General features: G+C 44.3%; 1 protein-coding gene across 1 annotated transcript in view; it reads right to left on the bottom strand.

The window, feature by feature from the left end:
* Ryr3 (ryanodine receptor 3) overlaps positions 1-18564 on the bottom strand; it is a 530745-nt gene that overhangs the window by 176755 nt on the left and 335426 nt on the right. Inside the window, exons 29-36 of the mRNA XM_055599056.1 lie at positions 17789-17964; positions 16521-16557; positions 15373-15536; positions 12590-12755; positions 7157-7243; positions 6548-6774; positions 4071-4863; positions 1960-2160 (exon numbers count right to left, since the gene is read on the bottom strand). Coding sequence (XP_055455031.1) covers positions 1960-2160; positions 4071-4863; positions 6548-6774; positions 7157-7243; positions 12590-12755; positions 15373-15536; positions 16521-16557; positions 17789-17964 — 1851 coding nt within the window. The remainder of the gene's footprint in view (positions 1-1959; positions 2161-4070; positions 4864-6547; positions 6775-7156; positions 7244-12589; positions 12756-15372; positions 15537-16520; positions 16558-17788; positions 17965-18564) is intronic.

The following is an 18564-nucleotide window of genomic DNA, read 5'->3' as shown; positions in this document are numbered from 1 at the left end:
CATGTACCCTATTTTCCAAGGGACTCTGCATCTCTAACATCAGGAGTTGATCTAAGTTGTCTCTCCGTGACATTACATGCTTCTTTTCATTGAGAACTCTGTGGGTAGGTTCTCCTCTTGAAGTAAATTCTCTGGTAGGCATGGAAATGGAATAGATGAATTCTTTACCTCTTAGTGCCGATTTCTAGGCCACCAGCATCAACAATGTCTGAAAATTTGCTAAAAATGAAAAAATCTTGAGCCTTATCCCAGGCCTACTGACTCAGAGATCCCAGAGAAAGGGCCAAGTGATCTAAGTTCTTCTAGTGACTTCCTTTAAGAAGCATTGGTGTATGCAGTAAAGAAGAATTCAAGTTACAGACTACTGAATGCTTTCTCTATTTAGAATACTGGAGGAGGAGGCAATTGAGTTTCTAGGGAGGGTAGAAGAAGAACTCTGAAGTTAGAATGGAGAAAAGGAAGATGGGAGTCAACCTTCTCCTTCCAGAAGCTTAGACCATGTTGGATAGACTGCTACGGATGGTGATGGTTAGGTCAGAGATGTCAGGAAATGGGTGACCTCCACTCATCAGGTCACTGAGAGAAGGCCTCAGGAGAAGGTGTGAGGCTGCATATTTCTCTAATACTAAAACCATTGGTGGCTTAGGGAACATTTAGAGAATTCTTACTCTGTGGCAGGCATCTTGTTAAACAGTCTAAAATAAGTTATCTCCTGGCATCCTAAAAAGAATCCTGGGCTAGAGGTGTAAACATTACCCACGCATAGCAGAAGGAACTGAGACAAAGAGGTCAGGAAGCCGATACCACATGTGAGTGATGTGGGAACAGAGCTGGAGTGTCATTATCTGCAGCAAGTATTGGTATTATAATCTCTATGTTGTTGTCTTCCAACTATTCATAAGTTTGAGAGAGCATCGTTTTTTCAGCATCATAGGGGACATTCACATCTATTACCAGTCTAAATGCAGCTATCCTCAAATAATTCTTGGTTGGTAGGTGGGAAAACAGCATGCTCATGCATTTGGCACAGTGCAATGATCTCTTTCAGCCACTCCCAAGGACCTTCATTTTGTATCTAAAGCAATGACTAGCCTTGCCTTCTTTTTGAGAATTATTACTCATGAGTCTTTCAAAGGCTATGACATGTAGTTCATTGGCAAGACAATATAAATATCTATGTTCCATAAAATAGGTTGGGAAAGTAATTGAGTGAACTTGTGTCATTAATATAAACTAGTGGTAATTATTGATAACAATGAATAGGCTGCTTATTAAATATTTGTAAGAGTAAGGATGCAGTTTCAAAGGCAGAACTGTTTTCCCTGAAGGATCTACCTTCCTTTTGAATTCATAGGGAACAGTGGCCAACCAGCCTGGACCGTAAGATGTCATTCTCTCATTTAGACTCATCTCAAAGTCACTTTCTCCTCTCAGCAGTGACACATTGCAAAATATGATTCTTGAAGAGCCCTGTTCTCCCGGCTTCATGGGGCTAGAGGAGGTTAGTGTGAATTTAAGTCAAAGGATGTTTGGACATGTCAGGTGAGCAAAGCTGCAACTTCGACTCATGAATTAGGGCCTATCAGCTACTTTCTGTGTCTCTGGTAGACAGGTAGCGACTTCTGGAAGGGTTAGCAGTATCCTGCTGAGTAGTGGATTGCAGTGGAGGTATCTATTGATACCTCACACACCTCTGGTTTTCCACTGATTACTAGACGTATACATAGGGGCGGTGGGGGTGGGGCAGAAGAACAAAGCTCTTTCTCGTGCTCGGTTTAGAAAGGGTTATTTTCTTCTCTAGCCAAGAATGGCAGGGACTTCCCAGTCATTATTCACTTAGGACTTAGCCTCTCTCTTAATGTGGTAATTCTTTTAGGCTGATGTAGCTCTTCAGTCCGTTGAGGATATCACAAAGGGTTTGTGTACCGGAAGTGGATGGCGACTCAGGATGGGACTCACCTGCTCCTGGGGTGGTGAGCGGAACTCCCTCGTCTTCCGGGCAGTTAGGGCTGCAGACATGTTCAGGGCCTGCATGAGCTCATTGTAACGGAACTTCTGATTTGCCTGCAGCTTGGACACGTAGATGTCACCAAATGCTACGATGGCCTCCACTCGGTGCTGCAGCTCACAGTCACAGAGGTAGCTGAGGAGTTCACACATCTGTAACAAAGAGCGTGTGTGTGTGTGTGTGTTCTTCCTAGCAGAATGCACCCGATGCACACAGACGACTTCGCCAGTGCCTTACTTTACAGACCATAACACTGAGGCTTAGGTAAGTGCAGAGATTCATGTAGGGTCATGGAGTAACCACGAAGCTACTGAATCCAAGTCTGCCTAAATGTGGAGACGAACTGTTCAGCCCTTAGGGACAGGGAATGGGAGACAAATGAACTCGTCGAAAATAGCATCTTGCCTGGGGAATCAGACATGAAAACCAGCATCAAAATGTTTGTGTCCATTTGGGCACTGGCTTCCCTTCTCCCACCAGCCAGCGGAAGACTGGAAAGTTGAAAAGCTTGGTCCCCATCCCATCTCCCTGGTGACTGCTGATGGCTCAGCCATGGTTAGTTCTTTTGTTATTGTAATAATTTTATCATTATGTAAACTCATGCTGTTTTTGAAAGAAATGTCAGGTATGGTCTGTTGGGGGAAGGAGCACCCAGATCGCTATAAGTAACCCCTCACCTACACTGTGTAAGAAAGCCCAATAGACTCACTGGTTCTCCAGAGTGAGCTTTGGTGGAATTATGCCTTTGTTTGTCACTGGAACCTTAGGAGAAGGGGTCCAGGGAGATGTTGCTTACATCTCTGGGGAAAAATTTTAGCAACAGATGGTTATTCTCTCATATGGTATTACCTTATGGGATCACTCGCATATATGTGATCCCATTGGTAACTGAAGTGTCATTATGCTCTGCTTGACTGGAGATCTGATGTTCACTTTAAAAATCCCTGAACTAACAATAGATGCACTATTCCAAAGGTCAGACATGAAAAGGAAGAACTTCAAGTGCTGGTCAGGGGATTCACACTAAAAAAAAAAAAAAAAAAAAAAAAAAAAAAATCTTGGCTCTGTATCACAACAGCACACTGACATGACTTAATAAAATGCTAAGGGGTGTGTGTGTGTGTGTGTGTGTGTGTGTGTGTGTGTGTGTTTGTATGTATAGCTACATTTCTCCTTCATACTTGATATCTTGGTTAACTGACTGTGTACAAATTCCATTATATTAGATGAGAGAACTTTTATCTTAGATCACTTCACTACAGCAATTCTGTGATAGAACATACTTCACATATTTTATGAAAGTATATTTGACACTATCTTTTCTTATCACCTCCATTTTGCAGACAATAACTCTAAGGTCTTGACTGGCTGTTGGCTTGCTGAGTGTACATATCCAGTAAGCAGCAGAGGAGCAGGAACAGAATCCTAGAAATGGCTGGCCTAGGCTCTCTGTTCATCTTCTTTCCTCTTTGATTCAATACTCAGAAGACAAAGATTATCATCCTTGGCACATGGCTCATGCTAGCTTACATAAGAAATCATTGTTTTAGATGGTGTTGAAGGCTCTTAGGTGGTACCATGGATATGCTCCTTAGTTTGGGTGGCAGTTTTGTGAATGCTGGGTCAACAGGACCCCATCATATTAGTCCAAGAATGTAGCTCAATGAGAGTGAGTGGTTGAGTGTGATGGTCCTGTGAGTCAGTTCCTTGGGGGTTAATTTGGTTACAATGGGAGTCTTATTCCTTTTGATAATCAAGAACCTCCCAAACAATCACCTGGGTATCAAAGGCTCAGAGACATGGGCAAACCCAACACTGGCGAAAAGACCTCTCTATGACATCTAAACATTTCGAAGTATCTTATTGACAAAGTTGGCATTTTTATATTGTCTTAGCAAAGCTTAGGGAGTATACTCCATGAAAATAGGCATCACTCATAAACTCTCTCTATACCTCTTCTTCAGTTAGCAGGCTCATGCTTGTGCCTACAGTTCCCCATACCTAGGCTTTCCTCTCTCCCTCCAGGGTACCCTACTAGAATCTGTGTGTTGCTTTTGGTTACCTGCAGCTTGACAGACTCAGGTAGCCGGGTCTGCAGCAAGCCTTTGACTGGAGCCTCCTTGCTGGCTTTTTCTCCAGCCTCCACTGCCTTTTCCTCTACATGGGTCACTTCTTTTTCTGCTCCCTCCTCTGTTTCCCCACTGTGCTCCCCAAACACAGAGGGATCAATCAGGAGGAGAATCTGGCGAACATCGTCATCATCAAAAACACCCATGACCAGCAGGGTTCCAATGAGTTTTAGTACAGGCACAAACTGGAACTCTACAGAACCCCCAACAGGGTCTCGGATGTGTGCCCCGCTACAATGCACAGACTCTGTCAGCATGCTCAGGGCCTTTGTCTTAAGAATCTCCAAGGGGATCTCAGGGCTCTGCTTCTGACGCTCCTCATTAGTCACTACGAAGCAAGGGGTAGAGAACCTGAAACCTGGCTTGAGGCATGTCCTCAGGCCTACCCCAGGCAGTCCATGCCTCTTGGACTCATCTGGGTATAGGCGGATATTCCTGGTGGTGCTAGTGATGGGGATGATATACTCGTTCTTCATCATCAGCTTCCTCTCCTTAGCATTGGCCAGGTGGATGCTAATGAGCAGGTCATAGAAACCAGAGCGAAGGAGGCCAGGCAAGTACTTGTTGTCAATGGCATAGAAGAGCTGTGAGAGGTCCACATGGCTGCACAGGGCATAGGCAACTCGGCTGTTTCCCAGGGCACACACAGCACTGTAAAGTCTCAGTGTGTGGTAATGGAACTGCATCAGGTCTTCCTGCTCACAGAGCTCAAGGATGTCCACACACCTGCGGATGACAAAAGAGCCCGCCATTCCACAGTTAGAAATAAGCCTCAGAATTCAGTGTAGTTGTCCTCTGAAACTGCAGGGACCTCAACCAGCTCAGTGATAACAGCAAGGGACAGAAATCTCTGCCATGCTTTCTTTAACAGGGTCTTCCTCCTCTCTCAGTTATGGTCCGCACCCAGGTTCCTAATGATCCACCATGTATCCTTACAATAGTCTACAAAGCCTGGTAAATGAAAGAGATTAGCTTATCAAATATCAAGATATTGAAAAGAAAGGGGAAATCCCTAAAGATCTTAAAGACACTTGGGAATATGACAATGACATGGCCTTCGTGTCTGAAGGTTCAGGGGATCTGGTTCCTGACACCGTGTCTCAGAAGATGCAGCTCTCACCCACAGTGATGCCCGCTGCCAGTCTGCCATTCACACCATCTGTGTGGTCCAGCTCTGCAGCACCTCCTAGGCTAGGCTTTCCATCCTTGGCAAACAAATCCATCTGGACTTTTGTTCTGAGAGGAAACGCTTTTCCAACTGGTCCTCATTGGCCTAATCCACTGAGGGCTGACAGCAGTAGCCTGACTGCCTGTCTGTTGCTCTCTCACTCATGTCGGCCCAGGGATGGGGTTCTGGTCTCTCCTTGGATTTTCATTTTGTTTTTCTCCTCATGGTGTGCTGGGGACCTTTGAGATGGGCTTCTTTCTGGGATGGGTGCCCTGCTTTCCTTACTTTCCCCGTACTCTCCTGTGTTGTAGTGGTACATGATCTGAGGGGATTCCCAAAGGAGAGTCCTTTCGGTGCCGCACACCTTCACTTCCTGCATATAATTTTACTTGTGGATTTTTAATACATGTCATATGCATATAAATACACCGTGTGTATTTGTGGTAGCCACAGAGGTCAGAAAAGGACATTGGATTCCCTGGAACTGGAGTTGTATATGGTTGTGGGCCACCTTGTGGGTGTTGGGAATTGAACGTATGTCTTCTGCGAGAACAAGTGCCCACAACCAGTGAGCCATTTCTCTAGCCCCACGCACATGCACATACTTTTTCAGTTAAGGAACATTGGGGATAATAACATCCACAGCAATCTACAGCACTCAGTTCTCACTATGGCCAGAAATGGTGCTGGATTTCACTCCTACAACCTCACTCTTATCCTAGCAACAGTGTGGACGATGGGCTTCACTTTTGCAGTGTGGCTGAGGTGGCTATGGCTTGGAGTATGCGGGCAGCTTACCAAACCACATGTCCTAGAAAGTGAAAGTGCTGGGATTGAAAACAGTCACAGTCCTCTTAACAAAGGCACACAGGACTGGGATTCTCAGTTCTCTAGATCAAGGTAGACATGAGTCATTCTTCCCTTTCTTCTTCTTTTTTTTTTTTTTTGTAAAAACAAATAGATGTGTATTTCAGGATCACTTGTATTTTAATTAAAGGCATGGAAATATTTTCCGATTTCTAGTCTTCAAAGGGCACCAGAGCTGGGCCATCATGGTGTATTTTCTGCTGTTTTTGAGTGAATGATGACAGTGGGAAAGGAAAGGATAGAACTGAGGCATTGTGGGAAATGAACAGTTAGCTATCTTGGGACATCTTAGGGTCCCCTGAAGATGCTCCCAGTTCCCTCTGGAGCTTCCTGGCTTACCAGGACCATCCCTTCCTCCATGGGGCCCTCTAGTACCTGTTCTCCTCAGGGATGTGGAGTGCCATCATTTGCAGGGGTTCTAGGCACTGCACCACCCAGCCGTGGCGCTCGCTCACCCGCTCTGTCTCCACTTTGAGGAAGCTGCTGGGCATGCGACTCCAGAGCACAGGCTGGATGGTTTGGACATCCAGCCGAGGTGGACACTGTGGGACGGGGTTCTTCTCTTCACTCTTAAATATGGCTGCTGACAAGGGCATTGCATTCTGGGGCAAGGCAGAAAGACATCAGAGAGGAAAAGAGGCATGTCATAGGGAGAGTCTCCATTGCTGGATCATGCACCTGGCTCGGAATCATCAATATAACCAGTGTAAAGGAAAGGAGGTCTATGTCTCCTGAGGATCTCCAGAGGCTTTCCCAAGGGGTTGTGTGAGAACTCATTCATCCTTTCAGTGGGCGGGAGAAAAGGAAAACGAGAAGGTGTATTCTATCATCACAACTTCCCAACAAATTATAATGGATTGAGAGAGGCAGGGAGGTGGATGAGAAGTGAGACTCGTCCCTGGGTTCTGATGCCTGGGGTTCCCCCATGCTGGCCAGTGCTGCCTTCCCTTGGCACAGACATTAAATGAGGGGACAGAAAAATACCTTCAGTTTTCCAAGTTCGAACTGAAACAAGGAAGTGCTTGTAGGCTGGAGGAAGACAGCTGGAAATACTTTGGTGTTAGGCTCTACCTGGAAACCAAAACAAATCAGAGGTTTGCCCATTGCTGTCAGATTACAGTTTGCTAAACCACTGGCTTTAGTAGTCAGTCATCTCATTAAGTTCAGATGAGACAAGATAACTGGCTGGCTGGCCATTCCCAACTGGTCAGGCATTTGAAGGGGCCTGGTATGTCTTACTGGAGACTGTCACTGCTCCAGGCCTTAACTACTTCTTGCTTTGGAATAAAATATCTTACAATGCTTCTCTTTCTTCCTTAGGTACTTGCAGCCCAAGCTTTCTCTGGAATTCAGGAGTAGAATCATAAAGGCCAGAAGCTGCTATCACTCAAAAAACAGACAATGCACTGATGGTTACTGAACAGCAGCATGTCTGGGTGGTGACTTGGGATCATTTCTGAAGGCAAATGGCAGGTTCACAGGTTCAACACATCCTGCAGTCAAAATTCAGTCTGGTTGAGATTTTGCACTGGTAGCTTGTTCGGGGAGCTAACCTGAACACTGTAGAACAAGATGGAACTTCTCTGTCCTATACCCATTATGTATCTATGAGCACATCATAATCCTAATGCTCTGACATTGCCAGAGGCTGACACACATTACAATTGAGAATCAATGTCTATAGCAAAAGACCTTGAGGTTCTTCGTTGGACTATGACCTTGCCTTCTCCCTGGGATACTCTGGAGGCTTCTGTAGCCTTTTTCAATCTCTTCACTTGCTATATTTATATTAAAGGATTTGACATTCTCTGCATCTTGATGATTACAGGAGGCACTTGCACATGACATCAGGGGTTTCATTTATTACTTGTTCATTTTGATGTATACAAACTTAGATGATACTCCTCCACTATCATGAAGTAAGCGCAGTCAACAGGGAATTGTTGCAACTCTCCCTGCCTACAAATTCAAGGATGAGTGGATATATTGACTGTACTCTAAGAGTGCCTCATCCCTAGGGCCTTCATTTTATCTCTAGCAAATCGAAAGGTAGCAAACATGTGGAGGCTGTAATTTCTTTGAGTAAGCTCCTCATTTAAACAGACTGGCGTTGGAAAGTAAGCTGCCTTATACAAGGTGGTTTCTGTTCCTTCAAGGATGACTTTTTGCAAACTTCATAAACTGATCAACCAAAGACCAGGGCTCTCCTCACACCTGACTTGAGACAAAATGTTTTCTTGTGTTGAGCCTATTCTCACCATGATGAACGGTGCTGATTTTTGTTTAGGACTAAAATAAGAAAACACAAACGACGGCTCCTTGCTAAAAACAGGAGGGGAAAAAAGTGGTATCTGTGATGTGGTGAACATAATTCTAGAAGGCTCTGGAGGACCATAGGTTTATTTCTGTATTATGCTAATGGAAAATTGGATTATGTATATATAAGAAAAGCTGTTAACCAGTTGAACTTAAGCTGGAGAAAGATGTGGGGTTTATCTAATTGCATGAGGGTAGTTTAAAAGCAGAGGTTATTTTTCCTTTGTGGAGGCAGAAGGGAAAGTTGGAAAGATTTGAAGTATAGGAAGAGGAACATGCTTTGCAGATGTAGGGACCATGTTTAAGGACTGTAGACACACACTGCTCATAGAGAGAGACCCAGCTACCAGTCAGCAAGGACAGGGGAGCTAAGAACAATAGACCTACAACATGAAGAATGAAGTACTGCTAACAACTCAGAAAAACTCAGAAAGGGTTTCTTTCCAGATTCTTCGGAGAAGAGGCTGGCTCACCCCAGCCTCTTGCCTTGGTTTTGGCCTAGTGAGAACTTGAGCATCGGGCAAGCCTGCAGCCCTTTGAAGTAATGAGCTCAGGTCGTCTTAAGCACTAATTTTATGGCAACTTGTTATGTGGAAAAGTGGATACAAGTGATTTCCCAGCCAAGTCAGTTAGTCTGACAAGAAATATCATCAAATGCCACGAGGTGCCAGTGGCTGCTCCATGGACAGGCAGCACAGAGCTGGCCTCCTCCCTGGGAGGGCTCACCAGCTGGAAGGGCTGCCCCCGGTCCTGTGCAATGCCATAACAGCTGGACTTGGGCTGTTGTGTCATTTTTTTTGCAGCTATGGTTCTTTTTATCACCGGCTGATCTATTTGTCCTTGTGCTGACAAGACATCCCGTTTCTAATCATGGGTGAAGGTCGGGCCCTAGAAACTGGCCAGAGTCTATAGCTAGCCTCTCTTATAAATTCGAATCTCACAACTGACTCTGTCTTATACATAGCTGGTATGAGGCAGTTACTCAGGACTAGCTTTTAGTGTATGTTTTTGCTCTCATTTTCCTACTGATTTCATTAAGTGGGAAAGAGAAAGGTTTTTAGATTGCATAGCACAATTTAACGGGAGGCCTGGAAACACTGTTTCAGAGAATCTTTCTCTCATTATTTTGGTCTATTCTGAATTGAAGGCCAGTGTGTAAATATTGCTGGCCTGTTCCTCTTGAGATAATTGAAAAATGAAAGTGACTACAGCTGTGGAATAATAATGATCCAGCTGCCAGGGACCAGGCACATAGGTGGACATGCCTCTGTCTCACTGAGGTTAGAAACGGCTATTGAGTAGGAGCCTCCTAAGGATTCCCAGCAGAGCCCTGCTACCCTGCCACCCAGCAATGGTCTTTGGATGTGGATACTGAGCAGCTGGAGAAGAGCTGAATGTACAGAATAAAGGAGATGCTCCATAAGGGCATGTTCACACCTGACTTAAAGAGGATAATGGTCCAGCCTGGAGTTATGTAGGAATCACCACGCAGGATGTGATGAAGTTGCCACATGAACATTTTCTGGTTGTAGCATCTTGTTAGCCACATAAACTCTTCTCTAAGGCAGGAAGGTCACTGCTGTTGCAAATGCCACCTTGTTTTGTTGCTAATTCCTTAATGTGTGCAGATCTCCAAAGTCCAACTGGTCGTAAAAGTTATAAGATGCTCCAGAATTCTTTGCAGTTCAGAACGGGCCCTTCAGTACAGCCATTTCCGAAGTTAATGGGAAAACACTAATGGATTCTGAAGGATGGCAGTAATGTATATAAAAGCTTCTTAAGGGATTTGGGTGAAGGGAAGCATCATAGTCAGAAAAATGCTAGAACAGTTTTTTACTTTCTTCCTCAGAGTCTGGCTTCACAGATAACATTTTTCTGGAAGTGGCTAGGCCCTCCAGCTGCCAGGTTTGCCAAGTGTTGACTGTTCACCTCATAGGAGGGGGTTCTGTGTGTGTGCCATTCGCTGCCAGAACCACTGGAGAGACAGGTGGGCTGCCTCCCTGCCAGTGAGGGCTCCTGACATGCAGACAGAGTTTGGGCGACCTATCACATATGGTTAACAAACCTTTCAGAAATGGAATGACTGCTGTGCTTGAGAAATACCTGGCTCATTTCCCCAAGCAGAGGCAAGGCACCTGGCTGCCTACAGGCCTTGCAATCCAAAGACGGTGACCTGGGGCTGACCCAAAATTTCTTAGCTATTTTGTAACAACTGGGTATTACATATCTGTTGTGGTTATCTAAGCTGCTGATCTAGGAGACTAGGTTTAGTTTCCTTCATTACTGCAAACAGTCTTCTATTCAGAGACCTTCCATAGCTCCATATTTCTAAGGATAACCTCCCTCCCTCTCCAGATGGAACCCTTGTTACCAATTATAGAGCCCACTGTCATTTAATCTTCTTATTCATTGTACCTCCCTAGAACACTGCTCTTCATGACCAAGATTTTTCCTCTGATTGTTCTTCACGGGGTAAAGGTCTTCTCTTAACTTGTACAGCAGACTCTATCTACACATACACATAACTCACTACCCTGTGTTTAAGGGTGTTGAGAATGCTTGGAAATATGGCTCCCAATATGGCATTTCATACAGTAGGCTCCATGGGTCTCTAGGCTCACGGTTACTGTCGTACTGCCGATAAAGATCAACAAAGCAGTTTCCTTGTTTCAGGTACTTGAGACATGTTTGGCTAGACAGGTTTCTTCTTGAAAGTATCTCTCAGATTTTAGAGGAATAAATATTCATCACAAAATTTAAAGAAAGAAGTAGAGTACATGACGTTTTGCCAGGTTCACGTGGCTTTCAGGAAGAACACACCTGACTTTGGTGGTTAATGACAGCTGTGCAATTGAAGGTTTTTCCTGTGGAATTCTATTGAAGTTTACAGTTTATGAAATAGGAAAATGTGTGATTTGTGAGCTAGAGTTGAAGGGATCACATTAGGCATTTATTGGTAGCATCAATAACCTCTCTGTGAAGGGAACACAACAGTTTCTATAGGTTTCTATTTTGTGTAAATAAGTATATCTTAAAGTGACAAATATTTCTGTTCACCCTTTAAATCTTTAATCTTCCATCTTACCTAGCACAGACAACATAAAGCTCCAGAGAAATACTTCTGGAGTAAATAAATAACCTTTCAGAGCTCAATAAGAAAAGGCTGCAGTTTCCTAATGACTGGTATATAAAAAATCACCCAATACATTTTTCTCTGTATAAAATACAATATAGGATAAACCTACAAAAGTCTGTACACCTAAAGAAGCTAAGCAAGAAGGAGGACCCTGGGTAAGATGATCAATCCTCACTGAGAAAGACAAATGGGATAGACATTGGAAGAAGGAGAAAACAGGAAACAGGACAGGAGCCTACCACTGAGGGCCTCTGAAAGACTACCCAGCAGTGTATCAAAGCAGATCGTGAGACTCTTAACCAAAATTTGGGCAGAGTGCAGGGAATCTTATGCAAAAAAGCAGGAGATAGTAAGACCTGGAGAGCACAGGAGCTCCACAAGGAGAGCAAAAGTACCAAAATATCTGGGCACAGGGGTCTTTTCTGAGACTGATACTCCAGCCAAGGACCATTCATGGATATAACCTGGAACCCCCGCTCAGATGTAGCCCATGGCAGCTCAGTATCCAAGTGAGTTCCCTAGTAATGGGAACAGGGACTGTCTCTGACATGAACTCAATGGCTGGCTCTTTGGCCACCTCAGGGAGCAGCCTTGCCAGGCCACAGAGGAGGACAACGCAGCCAATCCTGATGAGACCTGATAAACTAGGTCAGATGGAAGGGGAGGAGGACCTTCCCTACCAGTGGACTTGGAGAGGGGCTTGGGTGTAGATGAAGGAGGGAGGGTGGGACTGGGAGGGAATGAAGGAGGGGGGCTTCAGCCTGGATACAAAGTGAATAAACTGTAAAAAAAAAAAAAAGAATCATTCTGGTTTTGCTTATTTGCTAATCTAATGGCCAGGAGAATGCATGGCTCACCAACTGGATGGGGGAGGATAATGAAAATGGAGGAGGATGAGGTACATAACCATAAAATCCTAGGCCCAAACCCCAAAACAACAGCTCAGCTGCAGAAGCCACACCTACCTGGTAGCAGGTGTCAAGTTCCTTCCCGTTAGCTGAGAAGGACAGCATGCCCATTGCCAGATCTACAAGGCAGCCGATCTCCAGGTCTACATTGCTCCGACTTGATCTTTGAGAACTGGCTACAATGTCCCCACCCCAGACCATGTAACAATTGCTGCGTTTCACACTGAAAACCAGAGAGAAGAAAGGTGTTACAGAACATGGTCTGGGCTGTTTGTAATCACAGCTCACTTGTAAAATGCCCCCGAGTTCTCTCTATGAAAATTTACCACTAGCTCATTGGATTTTTTTTTTTAATGAAATAATTCAGCTTCAACTAAATTTCCTCAGGCAGGAACCGGTGTGTGCGGAGATGTGGCAACATGGCATGCTGCCTCCTTCCAAAAACCTGAGTATTCAAACCACTGTTTCCCAACTCACTGGCAATTCAGTCTCCTGATACTGAGATGGCTAATACTCCCACTTTAGGGACAGGAAATCAAAGCAGAGAGAAGAAACTACCTTAGTCAAATCTATAGAGGAATTTGGTATGAAAAGCAGAAACAGTAATCTAGGTCCAGTATCCCCGTCTGGTATCCAGGACCACAGGCCATAAGGGTTCGAGAACTTGGTCCATATTCCTTGGAATGGCAACTAGGGTCCAGATAGACTGCTTGACTCTGATGGCCTCCCAGCTCCCTGAACTGTGCCACACTGTACTTCCCTGCTCTCTAGAAGTCTGCTAGCCGCACTACTACATAGCCTAAACACCTAAATAACCACTTAGGCTCCCCTCTCACTAGCTGTCTACCAGAGTGTAGAACTCTGTGTGGCCTTTACATTTAAAAACAAGCTGGGATGACTAAAAGCCATTAAGTTTCCCGAACCAAGTTCCTTGTTTTTTTCTCTGTTGGGGTTGTAGGAATCAAATCCAGGATCTTATGCATAGTAAGATAGGACTCTACCACTGAGCTACATCCCAAGCTCTCATTTCTTAATTGCAGGCAATGTACAATGTATCACAAAGCCCTCACAATGGGTGGTGGCAAGAAGCAGTCAGTTCTGACTCCTCCTCATATGCAGGCAACAGCTGAAAACCCTGAGCCTTTCAAGTGACGTAATGGCCTTTCTAAGGTTAACAAAGAATTGATTCTTTACTCGATGCTAGAGAAACCTCTTTGGACACACTCAGGCCAGTCTGATAGCTTGGCCTAGCTTCCCGCAGTGGCTCTTAGTTGTGTCAATGAACCCAGAACATGCATTCAGCACTGTGTAGTGGACAGATCCTCGAACACTACCTCCTGAAGGCCGTTTACCTCTCTGAACTATTCAGAAAATCCATGCTGAATTAAGAAGCTCTGTTTCCTTCTGTTTCTAGAGGTCTACCATTTTCTCCTGTAAGTCGGAATCTCCTTCCTGAATACATATCCCGTTCATTTCCTTTTATTTGGGGCAATAATGGTGCTGTTTTTCTCAGAATGAGTACCCTTAGGCAGAGACCTCTACGAACGGTGTCTTCCAGTTATAGCCATGGATAGATTTCTATGAAGTTTGAACTCAAGCCATGTTATCCCTGCTTTTTAAATTACAGAATTCAATTACTGACGTATTGAGCTGTGTACTGTGAACTGGCAGGCTTTGTGTGTATTCTAAAGACACCAAATTTAAAATGCCCTGAAACACGTAAAATCCAATTCTGTGTTTATTGCCTATTATGTCAGACAAGGAACTAAGAATTATTGAGCACCACAGTGCATCATGCCTTGCTCTGTTGACAGTAGTAGATAATATTTATCAAGTGCTTGAGGTAAGTCACTGTCTTAAGCATTCTTTTACAAATTAACTTATTCACTTCTTACAGCACTTTGGGATTTGAATACTTATTTTATTTTATATATTAGGAGATCAAAGTTCAAGCTCACACAGCTAGTAAGTAACTGAGAATTAATTTCAAATCCAGTTAGTGTTTAAGCTTGAGTTCAGAGCCTGTGCTTTTAATCGTCTGGTCACTGGGGTCTGCCATGAGGATAAGTGACATGACTCACCCATGGCCACAGCTTTTGATGAGCCCTTCTGTATGAAAAGCAGTGGCTGAAAAGGGTTCTTGACTTTTTAGGGTGTGAAGGCCTACTTGAGAAGGATCTGTTACACGTTGCTACACAGCTGTCCAGGGAAAAGATGTCCCACATCCAGAGGAGAGGAAATAGGCAGATGATATGGCATGACTTTTAAGGTCATGTTTGGGGAACATCTAGGCAAAGATTTTTCCTGGCAGCAGTGTCAGTGGATTATGGATGACCTAGTGGGCCTGAAATGTATTTCCCCCAAAGAGCCATAATTTCTACTCATTGGATGTTATTCACAGGTTTTCCATGTCTCTTTATGTTCCTTATGTCTTGGGACAGTATAAACTCTTGGGACAGGGCCTCTGATTTGTCAGTTGCTGTGTGCTACTGTTCATCTGTTCCATTTCCTCCAAATTGGCTTCTCTTCAGCCAAGGGTTTTTTTCTGTCTTGTTCTGATGTTGTAGAAACTGGGGCCTACCTCAAAATCATAGAGCAAATGGGGAGAGGGTCCCTGACTCCAACTGTTTATCTTTCTCTCCAGGCCCTGGATTGTGATTTATATATGTGCCAAAACAAACCTCTGTCATGGTGACCTCAGTTTCTTTAATGATTTGAAATCTTGTTAAGTTCCTGTTTACTTTTTAGTATAGGTGTGTATGCTTTCTCCAGCTGGGGTGAGGGATGGGAGGGTTAAATGACTGCTGTAGAGAGAAAGGAGCCTCTTGGGACCCCCTTACCTTTCATGGACCCGGCCTCTTTCATCACCCAGGGTGACAGTCACAGTACAGTTTTTATTCAGGTCAAACTTCTCACTGTACAAATGATAGTCTGGAGTCACCCATCCAACCCAGACACATGATGGGTCCTGCCCAGCAAAAATGCGGATGGCATAGTAGCATTGCTGTGGAAGGGATAACAGAGTGCATGAGTGGCGTTTGTCTGGGAGGAGAGCTGAGAGAAAAAAAAAAAAAACCAGTCAGTAGCCCACTCTCTCATTTTTATGAAGAATCACAAACAGAAGGTTTCTTTTTCTTTGTCTGAGTTGGGTTTCATTTTGTAGCTCAAGCTGGCCTTGAACTGGTGGCAACCTTCCTTCCATGTGTCATTATGTCTGGCTGAAGGAGTACTCTGTTGAAGAGTGATTACGAGTGTGTGAACTTGGGTAAGTCTTTTGTCTTCTCTCTGCACAGCATCAAGTATCTCACAGGGGTTGTGATTAAGTCAATTAAGTGGAGATTAAATGGGAGCATATATAAAATGCTGGCCACAGTGTCCATACATAGCAGCAAGAATCTTTTTTTGTGTGTATGTGTGTGTGCTGTTTGGTTTATGAGCTCAAGGGTAACTTTACAGAAGAGGTGGCATGTATTTCTCTCATGGACAACAGGTGCTAAGGGAGAACAAAAGAAGGAAATTAGGAAGCATTTTCCTGACTATTGTCGCTGCAGAAAGGAACTTGAAGTAGCTACTATCCTCCGGCTGGCTTCCTGTTCCTTCTTTGATTGCTTTCAAGATTGCTCCTGGCACCAAACAGAGACACCAGGGAACCGACTCATAGAAGTTGACACAAAAGTGCAGACAAAAGGATTTAATTGGGACTCTTCCAACTCATGTTTCTTTCAATCAGAGAGGCAGTGATGGGTCCCTGGTGGCAATGGGTGGCAAAGACACATGATACCCAATTAGGAGCTCCAGGTTGAGCTCCGCTTTCTTTTCTTTAGTTGAGAAACACCAAAGAAATGTTCTCGAAGCGTCCAAATGTATATTAGAAGACAGAGTAATTGACAATTTAAGAAAATCTCTAGACAGATCTTTGCTGTATGGGGCATATTACCAGGCAGAGCAAATAAAATAATTAAAGCCATAATTGAGCACATTTACTTACTGTTGTTGTGTGAGAGAGTATTTCTTGCATCTGTTTCCTAGGGGGAGATAATCCACGCTTTAGTTATTCAGTTGTATAGAGAGTCCCACAGTTCTGACAGGCAATTGATCTACCTTTAACAATCAAGGCAGGTTGAGGAAACTGGCTGTTTTCTATACACAAGTGAGTGTAATTGGTCTTGGGAATTGCTCATTTGTAAGCTGCTGCCATAGGCAGTCCTATGACTTCCAACATTCTCCCTGCTGCAGGTTGTAAGTTAGTGTGGAGAAGGAAGGGGGAGTTGTAATAACTTAGGTAGAGATGCATCTGAATGGGTTATCATGCTCCCTCAAGCAGCTGTGCTTATTCAAAACCTCAGTGCTACAAGAGATTTGGACAAGACAGTAGGCACACATCAGTGATTAAAAACAGACATCAAAGGAAAGGCAGCAAGGAATCCATTCCCTAACAGAAAGGAAGAAATCACATTATTCAAGAGTCATACAGAAACAAGGTTGGGAAATGTCCATAGCTATGCAAATACGGCAACTGGTCTCCAGAAATTTCTCATTTCACAAAGCAGGCTTTTTGCTCCCATTCTGCAAGAATTTTGAACAAGAAGAGGCCCAAGCTCAGAAATTCCGAGGAGAGCAGAAGCTTCTGCTCTAGATGTGGCTCTGCTTAGCTGTCAGGATTTCTTACTTTCGCAATGCACCTCCACACACACACGTCCTTGCGTGTACTCATATGCACACACAAATACTCATTTCCTTGTGTGTGCATATATATGTATGTAGATGCAAATGTGCGCATGTATGCGAAGGTACATGGGTGTACGTGTATGTATAGGAGTACATGCACAGGGATGCACACGAGTGTGGAGGACAGAGATCAAACTCAGGGGCTCTTCCTCAGCCTCCATCTACTTTGTCTGTTGAGAGGCTGTTGCCTGGCCAGTGAGCACCGGAGACCTATCTGTTTCTGCCCTCCTAGCCCTGGGAGTAGAGGTATTTGGCAAACAAACAAGCAAACAAATATGGTTCTGGGATTCAACATAGGACTTGATGCTTGCACGGCAAACACTTTACAGAGAAATTTATCCTTGTAGTCCTCTGTGTTCTCATTTTATTAGCTGACTAAAAGGAGAGAAGCCATCATAAACTGACTTCTTATGCTGTGGTAAAGTAAACACACACACACACACACACACACACACACACACACACACACACAGGCAGAAAGACAATCTAAGAGCAGATACAGTTGGTACCTCTGTTGCACTCCCTCACCTCTTTTGGAAGGCTTCACTGTCTAGGCAGGGGCTGTGGCTGAAAGAGGAGTGGCACTCGACAGGCATGCTCAGGCGGCAGTAGATCATGTTGGCATTGCTGTTCTGCGTGCCGAATGTCTTGTGGGTCACCTTGAGGCATGGAGGGCTGTCCATGGTGCCATCAATCCTCACAACCTGGGAATAGCATCGTGAGTCCTCACTCTGACATAGAGGAGGGCATGACCTTGACCCCATCCCTCTGCCTCTTACCAACTTAACATAGAACATGATGTTCTGCAAACTATGAGCATCACTAGCAATCAGGCAAACTATGATTTTCATAGTGTGGGTTCTGTCTGCTAGAAAACTTCAGCTCTGCTTCTGGTTGGAGAAATTAGTGAGGTAAAATGTGCCCATGGGTTCATGGCAAGGCCAAGGATGAAGAACAAATACTGGAGAGAGGTATGGCTATCTGGGTGATCTAGTGAACTTTAAGTCAGGAGGTATATGCTTGAAAGAAAGATCTTTCCAAAGATTTCCTTTGTCACTGGAATCATGAGAAAAATCTAACAGAAAGGAATCAAGGAAGAGCCACACAAGCCCTCTCACTGGGTATTTTCACCCTGCAGGTTTCCATCTGTGCTACAGTCCTAGCCCTAGAGCTGAGGTGTCCTGCTCTACAGCCTGAGACAATTCACAGCTCTGACCATAGCACTGCAGTCAGGGTAAACTGCAATAATAATTACTTTCTCTCTCTCTCTCTCTCTCTCTCTCTCTCTCTCTCTCTCTCTCTCT

Source organism: Psammomys obesus, unplaced genomic scaffold (assembly GCF_907164565.1).
Source record: "Psammomys obesus unplaced genomic scaffold, mPsaObe1.curated_primary_1811, whole genome shotgun sequence".
Taxonomy (NCBI): Eukaryota; Metazoa; Chordata; class Mammalia; order Rodentia; family Muridae; genus Psammomys; species Psammomys obesus.
Note: the sequence above shows the minus strand (reverse complement) of the source record. Positions and strands in the feature narration are given on the sequence as shown.